General features: G+C 41.1%; 1 protein-coding gene across 1 annotated transcript in view; it reads right to left on the bottom strand.

The window, feature by feature from the left end:
* Positions 1–22,764, bottom strand: part of gna13 (G protein subunit alpha 13) — a 75,065-nt gene that overhangs the window by 15,475 nt on the left and 36,826 nt on the right. Inside the window, exon 2 of the mRNA XM_033044340.1 lies at positions 6,408–6,458. Within this exon, the coding sequence (XP_032900231.1) occupies positions 6,408–6,458 (51 nt within the window). The remainder of the gene's footprint in view (positions 1–6,407; positions 6,459–22,764) is intronic.

Consider the following 22,764-nt stretch of genomic DNA (forward strand, 5'->3'; position numbering starts at 1 on the left):
TGGATTATGAACAAGATCAAAATTACATCATCCATATTGGAAAACATGAAAGTTTATAAATCACACAAAAAAAGCTGTTAAACTCAATGCACAATTTAGACACAAAATGGTGGAGTAACTCAGCAGGACAGGCTCTGGACAGAAGGAATGGGTGACGTTTCGGGGTGAGACTGACCCTTCCTACTCAATGCACAATTTCACAGTCTTCTAACCATGGCATGAACTAGACATCATAATAAAAAGGCTGATGATACAAACTAGAATTTTTAGCCTTTTAAATAATAGCAAAAAATATTCAAAATTTATACTTCTTTGCATCAGAGCGGGGCTCAATTATTTGTTTAAGCCTTTGTTTTAAAGACACATACAGGATAAACATTACTCTGAACACAAATCTAATTTGTATGCAAATATATGCAGAACTTTTAACGGTCAGTTTAATTATTCACACCAGATTCCAGATCTGATCAGATTCAAGATCCGATAAAGGCCACATCTAAAAATGTACCCTAGTTTATAATTTTAAATAATTTCCATAAGTAGTCACCATCTTAATATTTGGACATTTAAGCACACCAGTTCTTCATTTATGGTGCATCTTCGTGTACATATTGTATCTTCCCGTCGCCACTGGAGGATGAATCTAAAAACAAGCACTACAAATAAAAATGGTTCTCAGATTTTAATTCTTTAGGTTATGCGCGTGACAAAGACAAAAAAAATAGCAGTTACAGCTGGAGCAAGTTTGCGTTTTCACTTTGATAATTAGAAATTCACTGATGCGGAGTGAAATATGCACACAGAAGACACTGCTGAGCTTCAGAAGAAAATAATTACTGAGAGGAACAAGGTTAATATTTTTAGAAACTATGCAAATGGCAATATAAATTAGATGGCACTATTTTAACAATGGTACAAGAACCCTTGTAAAGAGATCTAGGAACAGATGTTAAATGTGTAAAATTCTTTAACATGACGGGACAGGAAGAAAATCGATTTTAAAAGTGCATATGACATACTAGTCTTTGCAACAAGAGGTACAAAGTAGAGTAAAATGAGTGTGGCTACTAAAAACTACTAACACCAACTAAATTCGGAGGACGAACTGTCTTGGTTGCATTAGTGACTTTAGGCTTTTGTCTTGGCTTTTTGCACTTGTATTGCTTTCTTTTAAAATTCAAATTATTTTTTGTTCATTGTTATCTATCGAGTACTGTGTTTACAGATCTGTTATGCTTCTGCAAGTAAAAATCCCAACGTAAACATTTAAGAATAATTCAGAATATATTTATGAAAACAATTCAGGGGTGACAGATTTCAGTTATGTCGGTGACGCTGGAATTGTTCTTTAACGATTGGAAAGGGATCTCAATAATACTTTAAATTATGCAGTATTTAGGGAAAACCATATTTTTGAATGGGAGAATCATAGAATGAAGCTGATTGGCAAAATAACCAACACGTACACACAAAGGAAAAACTATGTGGTGATCAGTTAGGGTTCGGAATGCTCTAAAAGTGATAATAGTAGAGGCAGACAAAATTACATAATTCAAAAGAACACTGAATAAATCTAGGAAAGAATTTACAAAGCTACGGGACGTGGGAAGGTGAGCGGGATATGTTGGATTGTTATGTTGCATCGATACAAGAAACAGTTCAAATGGTTGTCTTCCACGCTGTAACCATCCTGTGGTTCTACAGTAAAAATCTGACCGAGATGCTCTGATCAAATAAAACTACAACTAGCTAAAACAGCATTAGGAATATCTATATTAGTGCTAAAAGGATGGTAATGACGAAACATTAGAAAGTAGTATTTGCTTGCAATAAAACTACAATGATCAGGTACCATTAAGACCTTGATAGTATCAGGCTGCATATTCTGGACATGACTCCTATTAATTCTGAGACACATTTCAATTTTTATGAAAAACATTACACAATAGTAAAATAGATGGCAGTGAATCCTACAAGTTTAAAAGAGCAGAAAATACACAGGGAAGCTGGCTTGAGCTACAAACCTACGCATGATGTCGTTCTGGATTCCAACCCAGTTTCCAGTTGCACACCCAACTAACAGTACGAGTCAATTCCTAGACTATACTAATTGCATGATATTTTTAAATAAAATTTATAAAGAACAGGTTCACAAAGGTTTATAAAAAATGTATAAAGAACAAGTGAAAACCACTTGTAGTCAAACTGAAAGGTTGAGAATGCGACCATCCTCTCATTCAGGGATTCTAGTTTTCAGATGTTTGACATGTAAAGAATATCTGAGAAGTACATTATTGAATATGATAGATATTTTGCAATATCATGAAACTTTACACCAATACCTTATACTGGCACCATTTTAAAAAAAAATGTGACTCCCATATACCCAGTGAAATGTGCACTCACTTGTTCTAGAAGAGTTTGCATCATTCCGAGTCAGATTATTTCTAGAAGTCTGTAGGATATTAGGTATTTTCTCATCTGCTGTTGATTCCTTGATGTTACTCTTACTGTTGCTGTTCCACATATTTCCTATTGGTATTTCATCTTGTGAACTGTTATGAGACATGATCCTTCTGCACCTTTCTTCCGACCAGACTCAAAAGACCCTATGGCGTTTAGTAGAAGAGCTTTAGATTTACACTCTTCACAAGGTGACAGAGAGTGGTGGACTCAGCCCAGTCCATCATAGGCACAGCCCTCCCCACCATAAAAAAAAGTGACATCCATCATCAAGGATCCCCACTATCCATGTCATGCCTTCTCGTTGCTACCGTTGGGCAGGGGATAGAGCCTGAAAGTCCCTCACCACTAGGTTCATGAGCAGCTATTTACCCGCAACCATCGGGTTTTTGAACCAACCTGGATGACAATAATCCTACCTCAGCAATGGAATACTATAGACCGCTACCATAGACTTGGTTTTCTAATTGTTTGTAGTAAAATCTTTTTTTTCTAATATTTTTCTTTTCACTATCTTCTTTATATGTGATTTGTTTTGTGTATCAGGCAAGTCTGCAGTGCTGTTGCAAGATTTTCATTGTACCTGTAGCTCACTGTACTTGTGCTTATGACAATAATCTCAACTTGAATTGAATGCTAAATACTTCAATTTACTTGCAGGGAGTGAGTCCATTATGATAATGTACAGTCTGAGATTTGGGACGTTGCATTTAACAGTTGATTTCCTTTTTCATTCTCTCCATCACTGCACACAGTGGCTGCTGAAGTACATCTACAAAATGCACTGCAGTTAGTTGCTTGAGCCTCTCCCAAATTTGAAAACCTACCACCAAGGTCAAGGACAGCAAATGTGTGGGAACATGTGTCGGTTCTCCTTCATGACAACCAATATCAGGACTTGGAAATTTATCACCAAACCTTCAATGGCACTGGTTTATATCCTGGAATTCACTATCCAACATCACTGGTGGGACTATCTTCATCACAATGATTGCAGCAGCCAAGATGGAATCTCACCACCACCCTATCAAGGGCAACTGGGGCTGCAAAATTAGGAATCAGCAAAAATAATTACCTCATCAACAATGTTCAAATCCCCCAAAAATTAACAAACAAAGGGTTCTGAACCAGCATGCAAAGAATTCCAGTTATGAACAGAATACATTACTGGAAACTGTTTAGTGACATATTGGAAAAAGGCTGGAGCAAGTACTTTGTGGGAATTTTGCTACAATGCATTCTCCTGCACGGATACCCCTAAAAGTTAATGACATTAAACCAAATATTTGCAAATTAAACATTTAGATTTAGAGACACAGCTTTGGAAACAGGACCTTTAGCCCACCAAGTCCGTGCCAACAACGACCACCCGTGTACTAGTTCTATGTTATCCCAGTTTCATTTCCTACACGCTAGGGGCAATTTATAGAAGCCAACTAACCTACAAACCTGCACGTCTTTGGAACGGAAGGAAACCGGATCACCCGGAGAAAACCCACAATCATAGGGAGAACGCACAAGCTCCATTCAGACTACGTCCTGTCAGCATCGAACTGGGGTCTCTGGTGCTGTAATGCAGCAACTCTACCATTGCACCACAGTGATTTACAAATACCAGGCAGTATGCTTTCTGAAAACATAGGGGGAATACATGCCACTTGCAGAAAAGATAACATTGTGTTTGTAACGTACCACCCAAATAGGATAACCGCATGAGCTTCTAGAGAAAGATAATTCAGAAGCAAAATTTAGAATTGCTCAAATTAGTTAAAAGTCCAACAACAGATTCCTCAAAAGCTACTTGGTTTAAATCACCAAGGCATACTCCTCACTTCCTTACTGCTAATTTACCCTCATCTCAAATCATTCTCAAATATCATTGGCAAAGGCAAGCTCCCTATTAAATTGATTAATCTTCGTAAACCTCACCTCAAAGTAGTCTGCTCACAGGTGCAGCAGTTTCATGAAAGTGACTCATAAGGATGGTGGATTTGCTGTATGGGGAGATAGAGCAGACTGGGGCTATCTGGAGTTTAGAAGGAAGAAGGAAAATCTCGTCAAGGCTTGCAAAATTCTTAAAAGATGGCAGAACAGGTAGACAAGGTGGAAAACACCAGGGGCGCCACATGATTGGCAGCCCCGCCAACAGTCCATATTTTTGTCTTTTTTTAATTTTTAGTATGTGTTAAAAGTTTGTGTAAATGTTCTCCGGTTTGTTTTATGTGGGGGGAGGGGGTCGGGGGAAACTTTTTCAGTTTCTTACCTTGCCGGAGATGCGATTGTTTTCCGGGTCGCATCTCCAGCCGATCTGCGGCCTACCATTGATGCAGCTGGAGGTTTCCTCGGACTGACTTGAGCCCCACCGCGGGGCGTGGACTTAACATCAGAGCTGATCCCTTGCCTGGGATCGCTCCAACCGCGGCCGCGAACTTACCATCAAGAGCTCGCAGTCTTGGGAGAGGCTAGTTGGGAGCTCCAACGACGCAGAGGCCCTACCAGCCCCGACCCGGGGTCCGATCGCCGGCGCGGAGAAGCTGACACCCCCCCGATGCAGGAACTGATTGTCCCGATGCGGAGTGCCCAAATGCTGCCGAGTACAGGAGTCAAGATCGTCCCGTCAGTGGAGGGTTCGAGGCCTCGACCGCGGGAGAGCATAGAATTGAAGAGATTTGAACTTTTTTTCGCCTTCCATCACAGTGAGGAATGTGGAGTCACTGTGGTGGATGTTTATGTTAAAATGTATTCTGTGTGTTCCGTTCATTCTATTTGTATGACTGACTTGTATGAAATTCCTCGTATGTTGCAAAACATACTTGGCTAATAAAGTATTATTGTGATTGTGAAATTTATCTGCATTAGCCAGGTTATGGAAAATTGTAGCTCTATGATACAATTTTACCAACTTGGTATATTTGGCTATGCGCACATTTCTATCGCAGGTAGCCAATACTTTGGAAAAAAGGTGTTTAAAGGAAGAATGTGGCAGAATTTGGTATTACTAAGAGTTTCAAATCACTTCACCCTTCAGGAACAAAGATCTTTCCATTTCAGCATGCACCTAAACTTGAAGATTCCAAGGTTTCTGTGCTACATCCATTTCTGAAGTATATCCATTTCAATAGCAGCCCTAATTGTGTTTTCGCAGCAAGAATGCATATTGAAAAGGAAATCCAAAAATTAGTAATACTTCTTATTTGATCTATATGCAATCTATAAAAGTTTACAAAACTGAGACTTTGAAACTAGCATATAAAAACATGTTCTTGTGATACTTACTGACCTAATGGAATTGTAAAATGGCAAGTTTGTTAGCAAACTCATTAATAGCACATTGGTCTGGTTTTCTAACACTAGATTTCACATCTAATTGTATGGTAAACCATTGCTGCAATGTAGCACACTACTGTAGGAGGCAAGCTCGTAACATGACCTCATGCAGGAAGTTAAACACAGGAAAGATAGAGAATGAACATTAGTTTATAAGAGACAAACCATCCCAGATTGTTTACTTGCCCTGATGCAATCTCCACCATCACAGGAATAAGTTTTTGTAAACAGAGAATGGCACACTCAGAGACCTGTGAACATTTGGCTTTGTGAATGGCATGGAGGGGGTGGGGAGAGAGGGAAAGGGGGAAATTATTAAATACTAATTTCACTCTATTTACATACAACTAAACCATATATACACATTATTCAGATGGTTCTGGTTGACACCAATAAAACGAACCTATGAAGAAAAAAAAATCAAAGTAGCCGCTTGGAATTACATCATTTCAATATTCAATTCCATTTTCCTCAATTTTACTTGTACATGCTGCAAATCTTTATTATCTCCAAACAATAGTTATAAAAATTATGATTTCTCCATATAGAATGCGATGGGATGATGTTTTTAATATTGTTGTAAGAGAGAACTGTAGAGAAAACAATGTATTACTTACTGGATCTGCTAATCTTTCCAAATTGTCCAGGAAGTATTTCACAGATTCTCCCTGAAAATGGAAACAAACAAAAATGTTATTCAGCAAACTTGCAGATGAAAACTAGCTTTAATTTAATTATTTTGCCACTGATTATTCAATTATTTTGAAATAAAAATCAATAATTACTCAGTGCTGGAAAATACTCTGGTTATCTTGAAAATAATGTACTAACTTTGGTTCAATTGGTAGCATTAAGAAGGATGTAGATTAAACTCTAACTCCAGAGAGTTGAATACAAAAGCCTTGGCTGCAATGTTAGAGGAAATGTCATCCTGTCCTCGGATGTTTTGTGCAATTTGTACATTGTCCGTGACTGCATGGATTTATTCTAGTGCTCCAATTTCCTTGTACATCCCAAGAACATGGGGATGGGTAGATCAAAATTTCACTTCAAATTGTCCCCCGTGTACAGACGTGCAAGAAAAAAAATGGGTGCCTGATGGTCAGCATTGACTCAGTGAGCGCAAGACCCATTTCTGCTCCCTTTCTCTCTAGGATTCTTAGACATTGTCTACCTTCTCAGATGGATGCAGCATTATTTTATTTGGACAGGGGCCAGGGGGTAATCCCCAGTAACGTGGGAAACATTAACCTCTCTTAATGAATATCATTGAATAAAACAAATTGCAAAATACACATTGTAGTTTGTGGAATCCAGCTGTATGGAAATTAGAATGCCATTTCCCACATTTCACGAGTGACTACTTTAGAATCACTTGGAAATGACCTGATGGTGCCATATGAATACGTCTTTGCAGAAATAGCATTTTTTTCCCCCTGCAAACGAGATTGGGCTTATGTATACTTTTATGATTTGCAGAATCATGGGCTATTCTGTTATGTTGAAGATAGCTGGGCAAATTTTGCTGGCAATTCCAATCAAAACCATTAGCATTCAACCACTTAAACAAATCTTGGAATGCAACATCATCGTCAAAGAGGGATGTTTAGTCCCTCTGAGCAACAGATGGTGTGGCATTCATCGCTATGCTCCATCATTGAACACCATGTAGAATCCAGTGCTAGAGATGTGCCTGAAAAGGACAGGCCTAGCACGAGTAGAAAATATATAAAAAACGAGAAAGCACATGCCTCTTAGATCCTCCTTTTAGTCTTAATCTGGTAATTATCATAACGGCAATTTTTAGCATTTTGATATGCGATCAAAATTTTCCAAAGATTAAACAAACATACAAAACCAGACAAAGATGTTGAATATTGTAAAAATTCAAAATAGATCATGTGCCTACCAAGCTAGTGACTGCACAGTACTTTCTTAAGAAAGGCCTAGAATCAAAAGATAATTTATAAAAGATAAAGCCCATCCGAATCAAAAGTTAATTTATTACTAAGCAGATAAAGGTAATTAATTTGAACCTAACCATATATTTTCCTCTATCAAGATTTATATAGAACATAGAAGAGTACAGCACAGGGACAAATATTTTGGTCCATGGTGTGCCAAACTATCTTATATGCTTCCACCAGATTGATACTCTTGAAGAAACCCTACATCATCATCTTTTTGATCTCAAAACATCATTGTATGTTTTGTTTAGTTAGGAACATGTCAAAATGCAAACATTTAAATATTATGGGACAAAAAATATACAATCTTCAGTGCAAGATTATTAATATGTACATCCGATCCTTATGCACTTTCAGTTTGTCAAGATACAGTTAATAAAATGTATTTAATTGTTTTCCAGTCTTGGGTTTCAATACTTTAAAGCATTTAATGCTTGATTTTTAGTTTCATAGTTTTTCATTATGAAAGCTTTTTGATAGTTTTGGCAGCCAGTACGCTTGAGGGGGGTTTGCAAGTTGGCAAAGCATTTCTGAAACAGTGATTGCTATCTTCAGCCTAAAGCCAAACAGCAGCTGACTTATGAACCAAGATACCAATCCCGTTAAGCCAGGTAGCAGTGTATTGAACAGTAGATTTGACAGAACTATCCCACAGGCCAAATCTAGCCGATAGGCCACATGTTGTGTAACATGGTCGTAAAGCAACCATTTACTGAGCTAGCATGGCTAGCATTTGAAATGAATGAACTTTCATCACAATATGAGTTCTGACAAAATATTAATGCTCCGTATTCCTTTCTCCACAAATTATACTTAACCCGCCTAGAATTCACACTATTGTCTGTTTGTATCGTCTCACAACCCTTTATACAAAATCCAAAAATTTTCGTAGTAACTTGGGTGCCATTGACTTCAAAGTCACAAACATATTATATCTGCGAGAGGAAACTAGCAATTGAATGAATTTGTTCAATAGAAAGTAAACGTTCGAGTACGTCGAGTAAACTTCATACTTAAGAAATAGTTTGTTCATCCATCTGAGATGGACCTACTGAACACATTTGAAAACTATTCTCATTTGAATTCCTCTAGAATTCCACCAGAATTTCCTCCAGAAATTGAAGGACAACTGCAAAATCTAGCTGAATAGTACCAAGAAACAAAATGTCTTTCAAAATGTGGGAGGAACCAACGTGTCACAGGGAAAACGTGCAAATTCCACATAGACAGCACCCAACGTCAGGATTGAACCCGACGCTGTGTGGCAGCAGCTCTACCAGTTGAGCCACTGTGCCACCCTGCTTGGGTTACGAATGGTTTGAGGGAACAGAACTCTGTCGTAACCCAGGGAGGCTCCAAACACATCAGTTGCCTTATCTCGCAAAAGGAAACCATATTTTATTTTGCAAACTCATATGGTGTTCATTAGTAATTCAATAGTATTCAAATTTGTCCATGCACCTCTAAATCAAATGGTTGTGGATTCCCTGTAGAGACTTCAACACAAAATTTTGGATTATTGTTCATTGCATTATTACACTGTCCAGGATGCCGTGAAAACAACTTGATTCACTCGTTCTTACAGATGGATGAGAAACGTTAGCACTTTTTTTGAAGAGCATAAAGGGAGTTCTCCCTTTAATTATACACAACGGTTATCCCTTGACCAAAAATACTAAACTTTTGCATAATCAACACTGCTTTGCATATATTGACCTCTAGGTTAACGATAAGAGTGTTGGACATCAGATGTACTTTAATATCATAAAATCACACAGCATGGAAACAGGCCATGCAGTCAATCGCATCCACATTGCCCAGTGGGCAAATGTCTATGAATCCAGTCTACAATCATGGCCTTCTTTGCCTGGGCAATTTAAGTGGGTTTTTTTTTTTTTTTTAAATGCTGTCAGATTATATAAATCTTTGTTGAAAAGTTTTAATACTTTGGTACTGCAGTAATATTCTAGCTATACTGAAGACCCTGCAAAGCTGTAGTAATATTCAGCAAATTTTAATTTGATCATGACTACAATATTTTCATTAAATAATGAAAAAAACTGAACGTGTGCATCAAAGCTAAAATTGCCCTCCTTACTTAGCTGCATGGGATATATTAAGATATTTTTAAAAGGTCAAACCTCATTCAAAATTTACTATTTGAATATATCCGTTTTGCATTGGCGATTTCAGTCCACGATAGCAAGCCTTCATGATGCAATCATTCTACTTTAAGGCTTTCATAAAAACCCAGATAGCCATCTAACTTCATAAGTATCATATTCTACCTAGCTCTCAGACCTAGAATTCAAAATGGATAGCAGTTGCAGCACTGATAAAAGTATAGTACAGGCTGAACATCAATTTTCTGGTACCCTTGGTTCCAGAGCCGTTCTGGATTATCTGATTTTCTGTACCCAGAGGTCATGTGATAACGAAACGAGAATACACTGGCCCGCTAATGATACATTTTCCGTGCCTCTAAAGCACCATGGAGCACCAGAAACTTAAAAATAAAATGTAAACTGCATGTGAATGGAATGACCTGCGACCCATCCCTGGCTTCCATCGCCTGCCTCCCCCAGCCGTTTAGAGCCACGACTCTAAATCTGTTGGCTCTAAATCTAGATCTAAAATCTACTATATGGGGGTAATTAAAATGATGGTTTACTGCATTATCTTTGCAAAACATTTAGTAGAGAAGATTGAGAGCATAGTTGAAAAGGGATTTTGAGAAGCAGCCTTTTAAAGATTCCCAGTAAACTAGAGGCTTGACAGGAAGTTGCGAGATTAACATTTTTAAATAGCCTAAGTGTCCAAATAACATTCACACAAGAATTCACAATATAACATGATTTTTAAATCTCATTGTCATGAATTTATAGGTCAAATGGAAGGAATTTAGCGTTTAATTCCTGTAAATTAATGGCCATTTTAATCATCTTGCGAGTGGGATTTTGTGGAAGCAATCGATTGGAACGTTGCGGTTGCGGTGAATTTAAACCCCATATCGGCAGGAAAAACACTGCCGATTCGTATGGGGCCTAAATCACCTTTTCGCAACGTAAAATTTGGATTAAGGTAATCCTAAGAAGCACGTTTATATGTAAAATAAACGGCTTACCTTTAGCTGTTCCGTACGGGAAATCCGTCCCGTTGTCGGCGTTGACGGTATTACAAGCGGATTTTTATTTCACTCCAGCGCTGAAATTGTCCCGCGGTTTAAAATTCACAGAACGGCAGTCGGAACAATTCTTAAGCATTAGCTAGCAGCCCCGAGAAAATAAAACTCCGGCAGGCAGGAAAAGCAAGGAATCATGGGATTTGTCAAAAGTCGAACACTATAAATAAAAATCGAACAAAGTGCTGTAGATTCAGTGAGCATAGTTTGGGTCTGAGTTTTTGGCTTTTTTCAGTGGGAGTGGAGGAGACTCAGGGGGGAGAACCGCCACTGGACTGGCCCCGGCCCCCTGGCCCAGTAAGGAGAAGCGTCAACCCCAGCTCACCTCCGCCTCTCCCGCCGTTCCAACCGACAGCCCCGGACCACAACACCAGCGGCCCCAGGCCCACAGAACCCACAGCCAGCACGAACCCACAGCCAGCACCAACTCCAACCCAACCCCACTCCAACCCCAGAAGAACTAGCTCCCCAACAGGCCTCTACAGCAACAAGTGCCAGTTCGCCCATGGCCTGTCCGAACTGCGCTCCCTCAGTCGCCGCCCCAAGTACAATCCACCGGCTTCTGCCCCTACGGGACCCGCTGCCACTTCATCCATAACCCCGAGGAGGAGCGAGGGCCCCGGCCTCGCCTGCGCCAGAGTGCCAGCCTGGGCTCGGCCTCCTCCGGCCCGGCGCTCGACTGTGCCGCGCTGCGGGCGGCTTCAGCCCCGAACTGGAGTTGGAGATGGCCCAGACTCTGGGTTTGGGGCTGAGCAAGGGAGGGGGAGAAGGTTGCTGCTGCCACCAACACCACCAACAGCACCAGCAGCTCCAGCGGGCGCCTAGCCTTTCCATGGCCGGCAGGAGCCCATCCGCAGACTCTCTCTCTGACCAGGACGACTCCAGCAGCAGCGGCTACGAGTCGCCTGTCATCGAGCAGGGCCGGCGGCTACCCATCTTCAGCAGGATCTCGGTGTCAGACTAAGGGGAGGGGGGTGGAGGGCTGCCGGCCAAACCGGCGGGACAAACAGAGCCGAGCTGGAGCCAGCAGCTGCAAGTACGGGGCTGCCCCGCCAGCCCATGGCCACACCGGACAGCGATGGGACAACGGGGAGGGGAAGGAGAGACGAAACGCAAGCCTGCACACAATACAGCACCACCATTGCCGAGACTGTTTTATAGCTAGTGATCTATGACCTGGGCATGCGCAGTCGGAATACCGAACTCGCTTATTATCATCACAAGTCACTTCCCAATTTAATTTCTTAGTTGAATTTCGTCAAGTTGGCACCTCTTTAGTAGGGCCATCGCAAACTTTTTAAGAAAACTTCCTGGACACATTTACCAAATTCTACCCCATCCTAGCCCTTTGCATTATGACAGTCCCTGGCGATATCAGGGAAGTTGATATCACATACCATTATAGCCTTACAGCTATCTACCATCTCCCTTCATTTCTGTCTGTCTGTCTTCAGCTGTCTTGTTTTGAAATGTGCCAGGGAAAAATAGTTTCCACATTGACATCGGTTTGGATCTGCCTAGTTCTACTAATTTTATGCAAATAATATTTTGGCACTTGATTAATTCACCTAAAGTAAGTTTTGGACGAGAGTCAGTAATTGATTTTGTTGCTTCTTTTGGAGCTTTGTCTCCTACTTTTTATTTTATTTTAAGTAAAAGCATTTATAATTAATCATGCTACCATTTACAAATGCCCAGGAAGCACTGTGTTTTATTTCTGTCAATGTTGACACCTATTTGGGCTAGTTGTAAAACTTCCAGGCTAGACACAAATTGCTGGAGTAACTCAACGGGACAGGCAGCATCTCTGGAGTCTCTGGAGAGAAGGAATGGGTGACGTTTCGGATCGAGACCCTTCTTCAGACTAATGTCAGGGGAGTGGGCGGTACAGAGATAGAATGTAGTTGGAGACAGTAAGACTGGTGGGAGAACTGGGAAGGGATGGAGAGAGAGAGAAAGCAAGGGCTACTTGAAGTTAGAGAAGTCAATGTTCATACCGCTGGGGTGTAAACTACCCAAGCAAAATATGAGGTGCTGTTCCTCCAATTTGCACTGGGCCTCACTTTGACAATGGAGGAGGCCCAGGCCAGAAAGGTCGGAATGGGAGGTGTAGTTAAAGTGCTGAGCAACGGGGAGATCAGATAGGTTAAGGCGGAATCCTTACTGGTATCCCCATATTTTGCCCAAATGTGAGCTTGTCAAGAATGTAGCAGTAATATCCAAATGTGAATCAGATGTATAAATGATCACAGGCAAGCAAGGCAATTCCCTACATCTATAATAAATGTACAAACATTTTCAGCAAGGAATCATTGCACATTCAAATAAAAACCATGGACAACTTTTGACCTTTCCAACCTGGACAAGAAGCAATTAGAGAATTGTGTCATCCATCCCAGTACAAATCAATATCTTTGGAATATTTCATGTTTGCATGCCTCAGAATATTTTTGTCAGAGGATTCTGATAGTCCTAACACATTTTAATGTACAAGCAGTTCTATTTACACCATTGGCACACAACACATAATCTACTGCAATTTGCCTACCTTGGCAACTGGTCTTTGGCAGACGTCATCTCCCTGGCTCTACACCCATCCCTGTAGCAGACATCTACGTCAAGACTCCTAGTTTTCGACTATAGCTCCGCCTTGACCACAATAATCCATACCAAACTTACCTCCAAACTCTTGGACCTTACTGGTATCCCCATATTAAGGACCTATAACTCTGTGCCCCACAGGATGGCTTCTCAGTCCTTTACGATACTTCCTATACAACATGACTAGGTGGCCAAATTTTGCTCTAAAGTTTGCAGATGACACCACCCTGGTGGGTTGGATCGCGAACAATGACAAGACAGAGAAAGGGAGCATAACAACATGTGTCAAGACAACAACCTCTCCCTCAATGTCAGCAAGATGAAGAAGCTAGTTATTGACTTCATGAAACAAGGTGTACACGTCCCAATCAACATCGATGCTGCCAAATGGACATGGTCGCGCACTTCCAAGTTCCAAGGCATAAATATCATCACCAATTTGTGCTGGATCAATCATAATAAAGGTATGCCCATGAAAGCATTATATCCTCAGAGAAGAGTAAGTTTGGTATGTTTCCTACCAACTTCAATAGATGTACTACAGAAACCATTTTATCAGGATGCATCACGGACGGCTTGGTTCGGCAACAACTCTGCGTAATGCCACAAGAAATTGCACAGTTGAGGATGTAGCACAGTCCATCACACATGCCTGCCGACACATGCGCCTCCCCCTCCATCGACTAAATCTACACTTCATGTTGTCTCAGGATAGCAGATAGCATAATCAAGAAACATTTTCACCCCAGTCATTGCCTCTTCTCCCCTCTAATACAAAAACTTGAAAGCACATACTACTAGGTTCAGTAACAGCTTCTTCCCCTAGTTATCAGACTTCATAAGCTGGAGTGTAGCCCCAATCTATCTCACTACAGGCTTGCACACTATATAACACTATATTCTGCACTCTGGTATTTTTTTCTCTTTATGCTATTGTCTTTATGTCATTGTCCATGGCTTGTTTCATGTGTAGTATGATTTGACTGGCAATCATGCAAACAAAGCTTTGCATTATTTCTCTGTACACATGACAATAATAAACCAAAACCAAATAGTCATGCTGCAGCCCACAGTTGACACTTGTATTTGTATTTGAGGAGGAGCCATCTTGGTGAACGGCTGCTAGCCAGCAGCCGTCCATTTTAAATTCGTTTTTAATAGTTTTTAGTGAGTCCTGTTTTTTTGTTTGTTGGGATATGGTCTTTTAATGTGGGGGGGTAGGTGTAACTTTATTTCTAGGTCCCTACCTGGTCGGTGTGGCAGCCTTTTCTCCAGGCTGCCCATCGACCCGTCCTCGTGGCCTACCTGCGGGCTTGGAGCACTGGCGGGGACAGCCCAGCACCTCGGCCTCGGCGGCGGCACAGCGTTGGAGCGCTGGAGCGGAGTGGAGCGGGCGATGCCTTGCCTGGGTCGCCGCGCTGGAGGTACGCGCTGGAGCTCTGGCGAGCTGGACCGCCGAGAACAACATCTCCGGGCTGCGGGTCTGCGGAGCGGAGAGGCGGCAGTGCGGAGCGGCGGCGCCGACTTTATCATCGGACTCTCCCGACGCAAGACCACCCGGTGAGAACGGCCAGGGACATCGGACCTCCGTAGAGGCAATTGCGGTGGCCTCAATAGGCCTGACTTTGGGGTGAACATGGGGTGGGGACTGGACATTGTGCCTTCCTCCACAGTGCTACCCACTGTGGGGGGATGATTTCTTTGTCTAATTGTAGTCCTGTAGGTCTGTGTCCAAGATGGCTGCCGTGAAGAGAGAGTGGACACTGGCGCGCTTTGGCTGCCGCTGCTCTCTCTTCACACTGTGTTTTTGATTTTCTGTTTTTGGATTGAATTCTGTTTTTAATTTGTGTCTCTGTGATGTCTTTTTTACCTGTTCTATTCCGATTATATGTTTTTATTCCGATTACTATGTAAGGTGTCCTTGAGATGTCTGAAAGGCGCCCATTAAATAAAATTTATTATTATTATTATTACACATTCAGAAGCCATGTTTTGATGCACTTGAAGAGCTATGAAGTGCAAGACTACAGATCATGTGCTGGAAGAAGGGATGAGGTTGGGTATCAACTCTTCAATGCCTGGCAAGTGATAGATGGAAACAGGTGAAGGGGTTTTGATTGGCGTATGGGTGGAGTAAGTGGCACGGCTAGAGATGAAAAGGAGATAAAAGTCCTTCCAGAGATGTTGCCTGACCAGTTGTGGCTCCAGATTAAGCTCTTCTGTTGGCTTGAGAAAGACTAGCTTTTTAGGCACGGTGCTGTAAAAGACAGTAAAATGAGTTAGTGGACAAGGAGAATTCTCCCTTTGGAGTGAAGGTGTCATCACGAACTATCAAATTTCATTTACGCACTAATAACTTGCTCAACTATGTTCCGTTTGGGTTTCACCGCTAGCATTCATGTCCAGACCTCAGAATCAGTCATGCAGCACAAAAACATGCCCGTTGGCCCAACTTGTCCATGCCGACCAAGATGTGCATCTAAGCTTGTCCCAGTCAGTTCCCTGACTGAAGAAGCTCAGAACACCAAAAGCCTTCTTTACCACTTTACCCGTAACACCACTTCCAGGGAACTATGTAGTCCTAAGTTCCTCTGTTCTATTACGCTCCCCATGGCCCTACTGTTCACTGTGCAAGTCCTGCACTGGTTTGCAACACTTCACGTGTATCTGAATTAAACTCCATTTTCCATTACTCAGCCCACTTACCCAGCTAATCAAGATTCCACTGTATTTCTTAATAACCTTCTTCACTGTCTAGATCATCGCCTATTTTAGTGGCATCTGCAAAGTAACCAACTGCGCCTTGTACATTCTCAAGCAAATTGTTGATATAAACGTCAAAATGCCCAACAACGATCCAACTAGTTACAGACTTCCAGTCCAAGAAGCATCCTTCCATCATCAGCCTCTGGTAAAGGATCCTTGATAAAACCGAAGTTGATAAATAGCAAGAAGCAAATGTGGCAATGATTGCAGTTACATATCACACAAAGATAGGTGTGGTTAGTGGAAGTCAATTAATTAAATCATAATAATCAGAATTCCAACAATCTTGGTCAGAAATGGGGATTTTCACTGATGATTGCATAATTTTCATTCCCATTCATAAATCTAAAGAAATTGTAGCAAAGGGGCATGCAATCAATATTTGTACTCCAAAGTGCCAGGCAAAGACCATTTCCAAAAATCAAACCAGCTACTCTTGACAAATCAGTGGCATTACCACTGGCAAGTCCCCAATTTCAACATACTAGGGAATCACAATTAGTCATAATCCCAATGTACCAGCCAAAAGCAGGTTATGGACCAACTATTCTGGCATTCCAAAACGTGTCCCAATCAATAAGAACACAGATAAAATCCTCTCCACTTGGCTGGATGAATTGCTATTGGAGAAATAGGTATTTAATGTCTGAATTCTATTTATGTAATAATTTGTCCAAATAGAAAATTAGCAAAAAATATTGCTGCAGTTCTGTTTACAGGCCTACACTAAAACATGGTCAAAGATATGGGTAATACAGCAGTGATTTGACAAGGCCGAGGGTTTACGTCAGGACTACCCCGAGTCAGTTGACTGCAACACAATAAAGACCACTTCATCCCTCCGCCTGCATGAGTATACCTTGGGTATCACTTGTTTCATCAATAAGGCTGACAGAGACATTTGGGGTCTATTCTTGCATTTCCGTAAAATACAAAGGCCCTGTATACTTTGAGATATTTAATCAAAGCCCCGGTCTTGCTTCACAATAACATAAAAGACCCCATTGTAATTATTGACAATATAACTTCAGCGGGATTTTTCAGATAGATTTTATTTTCAATTTATAAGGAATGAATTTCAGGGTAGGGTTATTCATGTGTACCCAGGGAACAACAACTAAAAGTAATTATCTCATTTCATTTCCTGCCTCCACCAAGCTAATTCCACTATTCAACATGATCTCACTTCAATTTAAATTCAAGTAGCGAAATCTGGAATTCTAGTGTTAAAAATGATATCCATGAAACTACCAGATTATTGTTAAATCCCATCCGGTTTACTAAATTTCCTCAGGGAAGGAAATCAGCTATACTTACCTGGTCTGGCAAATATGATTCCAGATCTACATAAGGTGTTGACTTTAAATGCCTTCTGATCTCAGGGATAATTAAATATAGACAATAATTGTTGGCATTGCTAGTGATATCCACGTCTATAAATTAAGGCATTTAAAAAATAATTCATTTATGTTCCACTTCCATAAATGAGTTTGTGGATTCTTTTTTAAATGTATTCATTCACAGAATGTGGATATCCCTGGTAATGCCATCATTTATTGTCCATCCCCAGTTGTTCTAAGGCACTTCTTTGAAAGACAATATATCCTTCCTGCGACCATAACATATATTCGAACCAAGCTTCTGCATACGGTTCCATCAGAACTTTTAAACCATTGTACCAGAAGCTCCAGATATAAAGGAAGTTATTCCATTACCTTGCAGTTGATTTTCTGTAACTGTCCCAGACATTTTAATGAACTGCATACATTCACGTCAAAGTATCCCTGAACTCTCCTGAGCTGTTAGAAAGTACTCTATTCTACCTTTTTTAGGTTAATAATAAATGCTAATATGCCTAATTTAAATATTTAAATCAGAATTCAATTTAATGCTTCGATTGAAAATGCCTATCTTTGTGTTATTGGCAAAGTAGGATGACTGGATTAAAAAAAACACATCAATCACTAACAGATGACATCTCTTGTAAGTCCTACTAATTATAAGTACCAATTCATTTGACCACTGCTGTGCTGCCAACTGAGGCCACATTAATAATTTGCCCTCATATTCGTTGAGTTCCTTTTTATTAAATTCTGTCTAAAAGACCAGAGCGGTATAATTTCTCATCGTGTAAATAAAACGCTGTTTTCCTTTAGTTGCCAAAATTGGTCATTTTACATTAGTCCATCTGCAAGAACTTTGCCCAGTCAGTTATCTGCACCCATTTGCAACCATCATCAGAACTTTTCACAATTGCTTATCTAGTATCTTTGTTTCATCAGCAAATTTAGCAACCATACTTTCAGATCCTTAATCCATTTCTATAAAATTGAGGGAACAGTCCAAATCCTCACTGCACAGCACTCGTTACAACCAGCAAACCACGAGAAAGACCTTACTGTTTCCTGTGTGACAGCAAATCTTCCATCCGTGTCAAGAGATTACATTCTACTTCATGGGACGACAGATGGCACAATGGGCTAAGTGTTCGGCTGGCAACCTGAAGGTAGCTGGTTCGAATCCCGCTTGGAGTGCATACTGTCATTGTGTCCTTGGGCAAGACACTTCACCCACCTTTGCCTGTGTGTGTCCTTGGGCAAGACACTTCACCCACCTTTGCCTGTGTGTGGATGTAATTATGTGAAGCACTTTGGGGTCAATGCAAGTTGACTAAAAATGTGCTATATAAATAAAGAAATGTAAATGTAATGTAATGAACTTTCATGAGTACCTCAAAAGATGCCTCTAGAAATGCAAGATTTTTTATCTCCCTGTGTTTGGCTATTTGCTAACATGTTGCCAACGACAGATGTTCAAGCCAACCAATAGTACTGCAAGTTTACCAAGGGAAAGCTATCAATATAATTGTTTATTGATAAAGGAGAAATGAATGCAAAAGTAGGTGATTATATTGTGCATTAGTGAGAAAACATCTGGATCAATATGAGAGGATGTTAAATCATTGAGGGTAGTTTGGTGGGTTTATTAAATTGATGTCTGGAACAGGTTATCTTAAAGGAAACGTAGGACATGTCAGGCTTGTATCCATTGGAGTTTAGTTTTATAGGTCGGTGGGGGCGCTGCGAGTTGGCTGCCCAGCTAAAAGCGTGTTCGCCATTTCTACTTTTTTTTTTTTTTTAGTGTGTCCAAATGTGTGTTTTAATGTCCCTTGCTGTGTCTTGTGTGGGGGGTGGTAAGGGGGGGGGGGAGAAACCGGTTTTGGTTGCCTCCTTCACGGAGAGGCGACTTTTTCCAAGTTGCCTCCCTCGCGGCTCGACACCATGGATTGGTGCGGCACTTCCCAGAGTCCGGCCCGGAGCTTCAGCAGCGTGGACTTCTCATCGCAGAGCAGGTGAGTCCTTGCCAGGGTCGCCAGAATGGTGCTCCGATCGCTGGCCCGCGGCTTATCTATATTGCTAAAAGTAAGATCTTGACCGCTTTTGACTCACTGTGATGTGATTTCCGAGAGAACGCCGCCACTTACTGCCGTCATTTTTGGTCACCTCGCTCAGAGCCCCCCTCCGCCGGACTGGACCGGAGATTTATCCCATCGATCAAAAATCAGAGAGATATTAATGTTTATTTTTCTAAATCGCCATTCTCTCTCCTGGTGGGAGGGGGGAAAGACTATAAAACCCAGAAGTGGTGTGCCTCACTCAGTCTCTGCAAGATGGAGGAAGCGAGAGGGTCACGTCTCTGAGCTCTGAATAAAACTGAACACTTGTCTACTCAACTGTGAGTGCCCTTAATGTGGTTTCAAAATGAAAATATGGTTGCTTTGAAAGGCTGCACTGCAAAAAAAATGACTGTTGTTGGTGGTGGTAACTGCTTTGAAAGGCTGCACTGCAAAAGAAAATGGCTGTTGTTGGTGGTGTAACTGCTTTGAAAGACTGCACTGCAAAAAAAATAAAATGGCTGTTGTTGGTGGTGGTAACTGCTTTGAAAGGCTGCACTGCAACAAAAAATGGCTGTTTTTGGTGGTGGTAACTGCTTTTAAAAGGCTGCAATGCAAAAAAAGGCCTTTGTTTGTGGAAACTTGACAACTTCCTGTTTGCACTGAATATTGATTTTAGATAAAACGCTACCACTAACGGTTGTGATTTTTGGCCATCTTACTCAGTTCCTCGCCGCTCATCCGGTGCAGAGGATTCTTCCCATCAATGAAAAATAAAAGTGTTAGTGTTTAAAAAAATGTTGAGAATCTCTCTCCTGTCACTCACGCCATGAAGGCCACGCCCCTTCCAGTTGGAGGGGGAGGGAATATAAAACCCGTAAGTGCGGATGTGGCTCAGTCTCTGCAAGATGGGGGAGAGAGAGGTCACGACTCTGTCTGAGCTCCGACCGCCGGCCTGCGGCCTACAACATCCTGAAGCCGCGGTCTCAGGTAGGGAAGCGCCAATTCAGGACTTACCCTCACGACGAGAGGGCATGTACAGCTGGCCTCCCGCAGCAGCGACTGCGGAGGTTTATGGCCATGGGGGAACAATGGAGGACTGACTGTACTTTGTGCCTTCCACCACATTGAAGAAGGCTGTGGTGGATGTTTGTGTTAAATTTGATTGTGTATTGTGTGTTCTTTTTTGATTGTACTGCTGCTGGCAAGTTCATTTCACTGCACTTTATTGTGTGTGTGATGAATATAAACTGATTGATAGATTGATATATTGGTAGAAGTGAGCAAGCCTGAGTGAAATATTAAGTTCCCAAGGGGATTTGGCAGAGAAGATTTCCTCATGTAGGAGAACTAGAACTTGGAGTTACGATATAAAAATAAGAGGCTACCCATTAAAGAGAAATGAGGCATTTCTGAGTGACAAGACTCTCTCAGTTAGTATCAGGAAAGCTGGAACTTGACAGATGAGAAAGACAAATCTGAAAAATTACTTTAAATTGTGAAACAATTAACTGAGGCAGATAGTTTTTTTTAAACTGCAAATTTATAATTGAATACCTGGAATTTTAGAACCAACAACGACCAAAGAGAATGGATCTCCAGAATAGGCAAGTAATTGGATGATTATAGATTTTTATGATTAAAATATCCTTCCTCATACAATATGTCAATGTTGCTATGTCGTTTTAATTCTGGTTCAATTTCTGTCACATTTGCATCTTGCACATTTTAGGTCTATGGACGTGGAAACAGCTCCACAGAGTCCATGCAAACCATCAAGAGAAACACAAGGAACTGCAGATGCTGGAATCTTGAGCAAACAACAAACTGCTGGAATAACTCAGCAGGTCTGGCAGCATCGCTACAAGACATGGATTGTTGGCGTTTTTCAGACTGGTTCTAATAGAAGGGAGAAAGATGGAAAAAGCTAGAGATGAAAAGAAGACAAAACTAAGATAAGGAAAGAACAGTGAAATGTGAAGTCAAAGGAATAGAGGTGGAAGGAGGGAGGGAACATGAAAGGGGGCCCGGAGAGTGGGGAAAAATGGATGCACGCCTGGGAGAGCAAAACAAGGAGGGAGGGGTCATCTAAAATTAGAGATTTCAAAGTTAATACCACTGCATTGGAAGCTACCCAAGCAGAATACAAGGTGCTGTTCCTCCATAAGCTTGCTATGACCAGTTATTCCACACCCACCCCTTTTCCAGCTTTCTCTCCCCCCCTCTGAAGAACAGTCTGAAGAAAGGTCCTAACCCAAAACATTGCCTAACCATGTCCTCCAGAGATGCTGCCCAACTCGCTGAGTTATTCAAGTACTGCCTTTTGCTCAAACCATCAATAACTTAAGTACCATCATCCTGCACTAATTTAATTTTATTCTCGTCACACTTCCATTAACTTCCCGTGCATTTATCATTATCTACACACACACGAGGCAATGCCCAATTAACAACCCCTCTTTTCCCACATTATGACATAGGAGGAAACCAGAGCATCCTACAGAAACCCATGCGGTCACAAAGAGAACATGCAAGCACTAAAGGTCAAGTTCGCAGGAGCTGTGAGGCAGAAGCTCTACTTGCTGAACAAAACAGCGCTACCCTTGATTTTACATGGTGTCAAACAGTGCAACCACAGAAATGAAGTCTAACTTATGAATGGTGCCTATTTGGAATCAGAACATATTTGTAATATTAGTTGCCCTCAAATTGACCACCGCAATCCAGCAATAAAATTATTCTACAAGAGAAAGTAGAAGCATCCAGTTTGCATCAGTCGATGGCAGGAGCTCCACCCCATCATTTACCGTAAATGATAGGATCATTATCGTAACACTGAAAAACAAGCAATTATCATCAGAAATCAAGTTTGAAGTAGTCTTTCCTTTAAAGAATACAGAGATTTTGCAAAATGTTTACGACTGATTCTCCAGCAAATGAACTTGACTTAGATGTGAACTAATTTCCATGTTATTGAGAACTTCTATCCCAAATTTTCAATTTCAAAAGGTAGTTTTAAAATTAAAATGGGTTGATTGCATAACAATCACCAAATCCTTCTCTTG

The sequence above is a fragment of the Amblyraja radiata genome, chromosome 26 (genome assembly GCF_010909765.2).
Source record: "Amblyraja radiata isolate CabotCenter1 chromosome 26, sAmbRad1.1.pri, whole genome shotgun sequence".
Lineage (NCBI taxonomy): Eukaryota > Metazoa > Chordata > Chondrichthyes > Rajiformes > Rajidae > Amblyraja > Amblyraja radiata.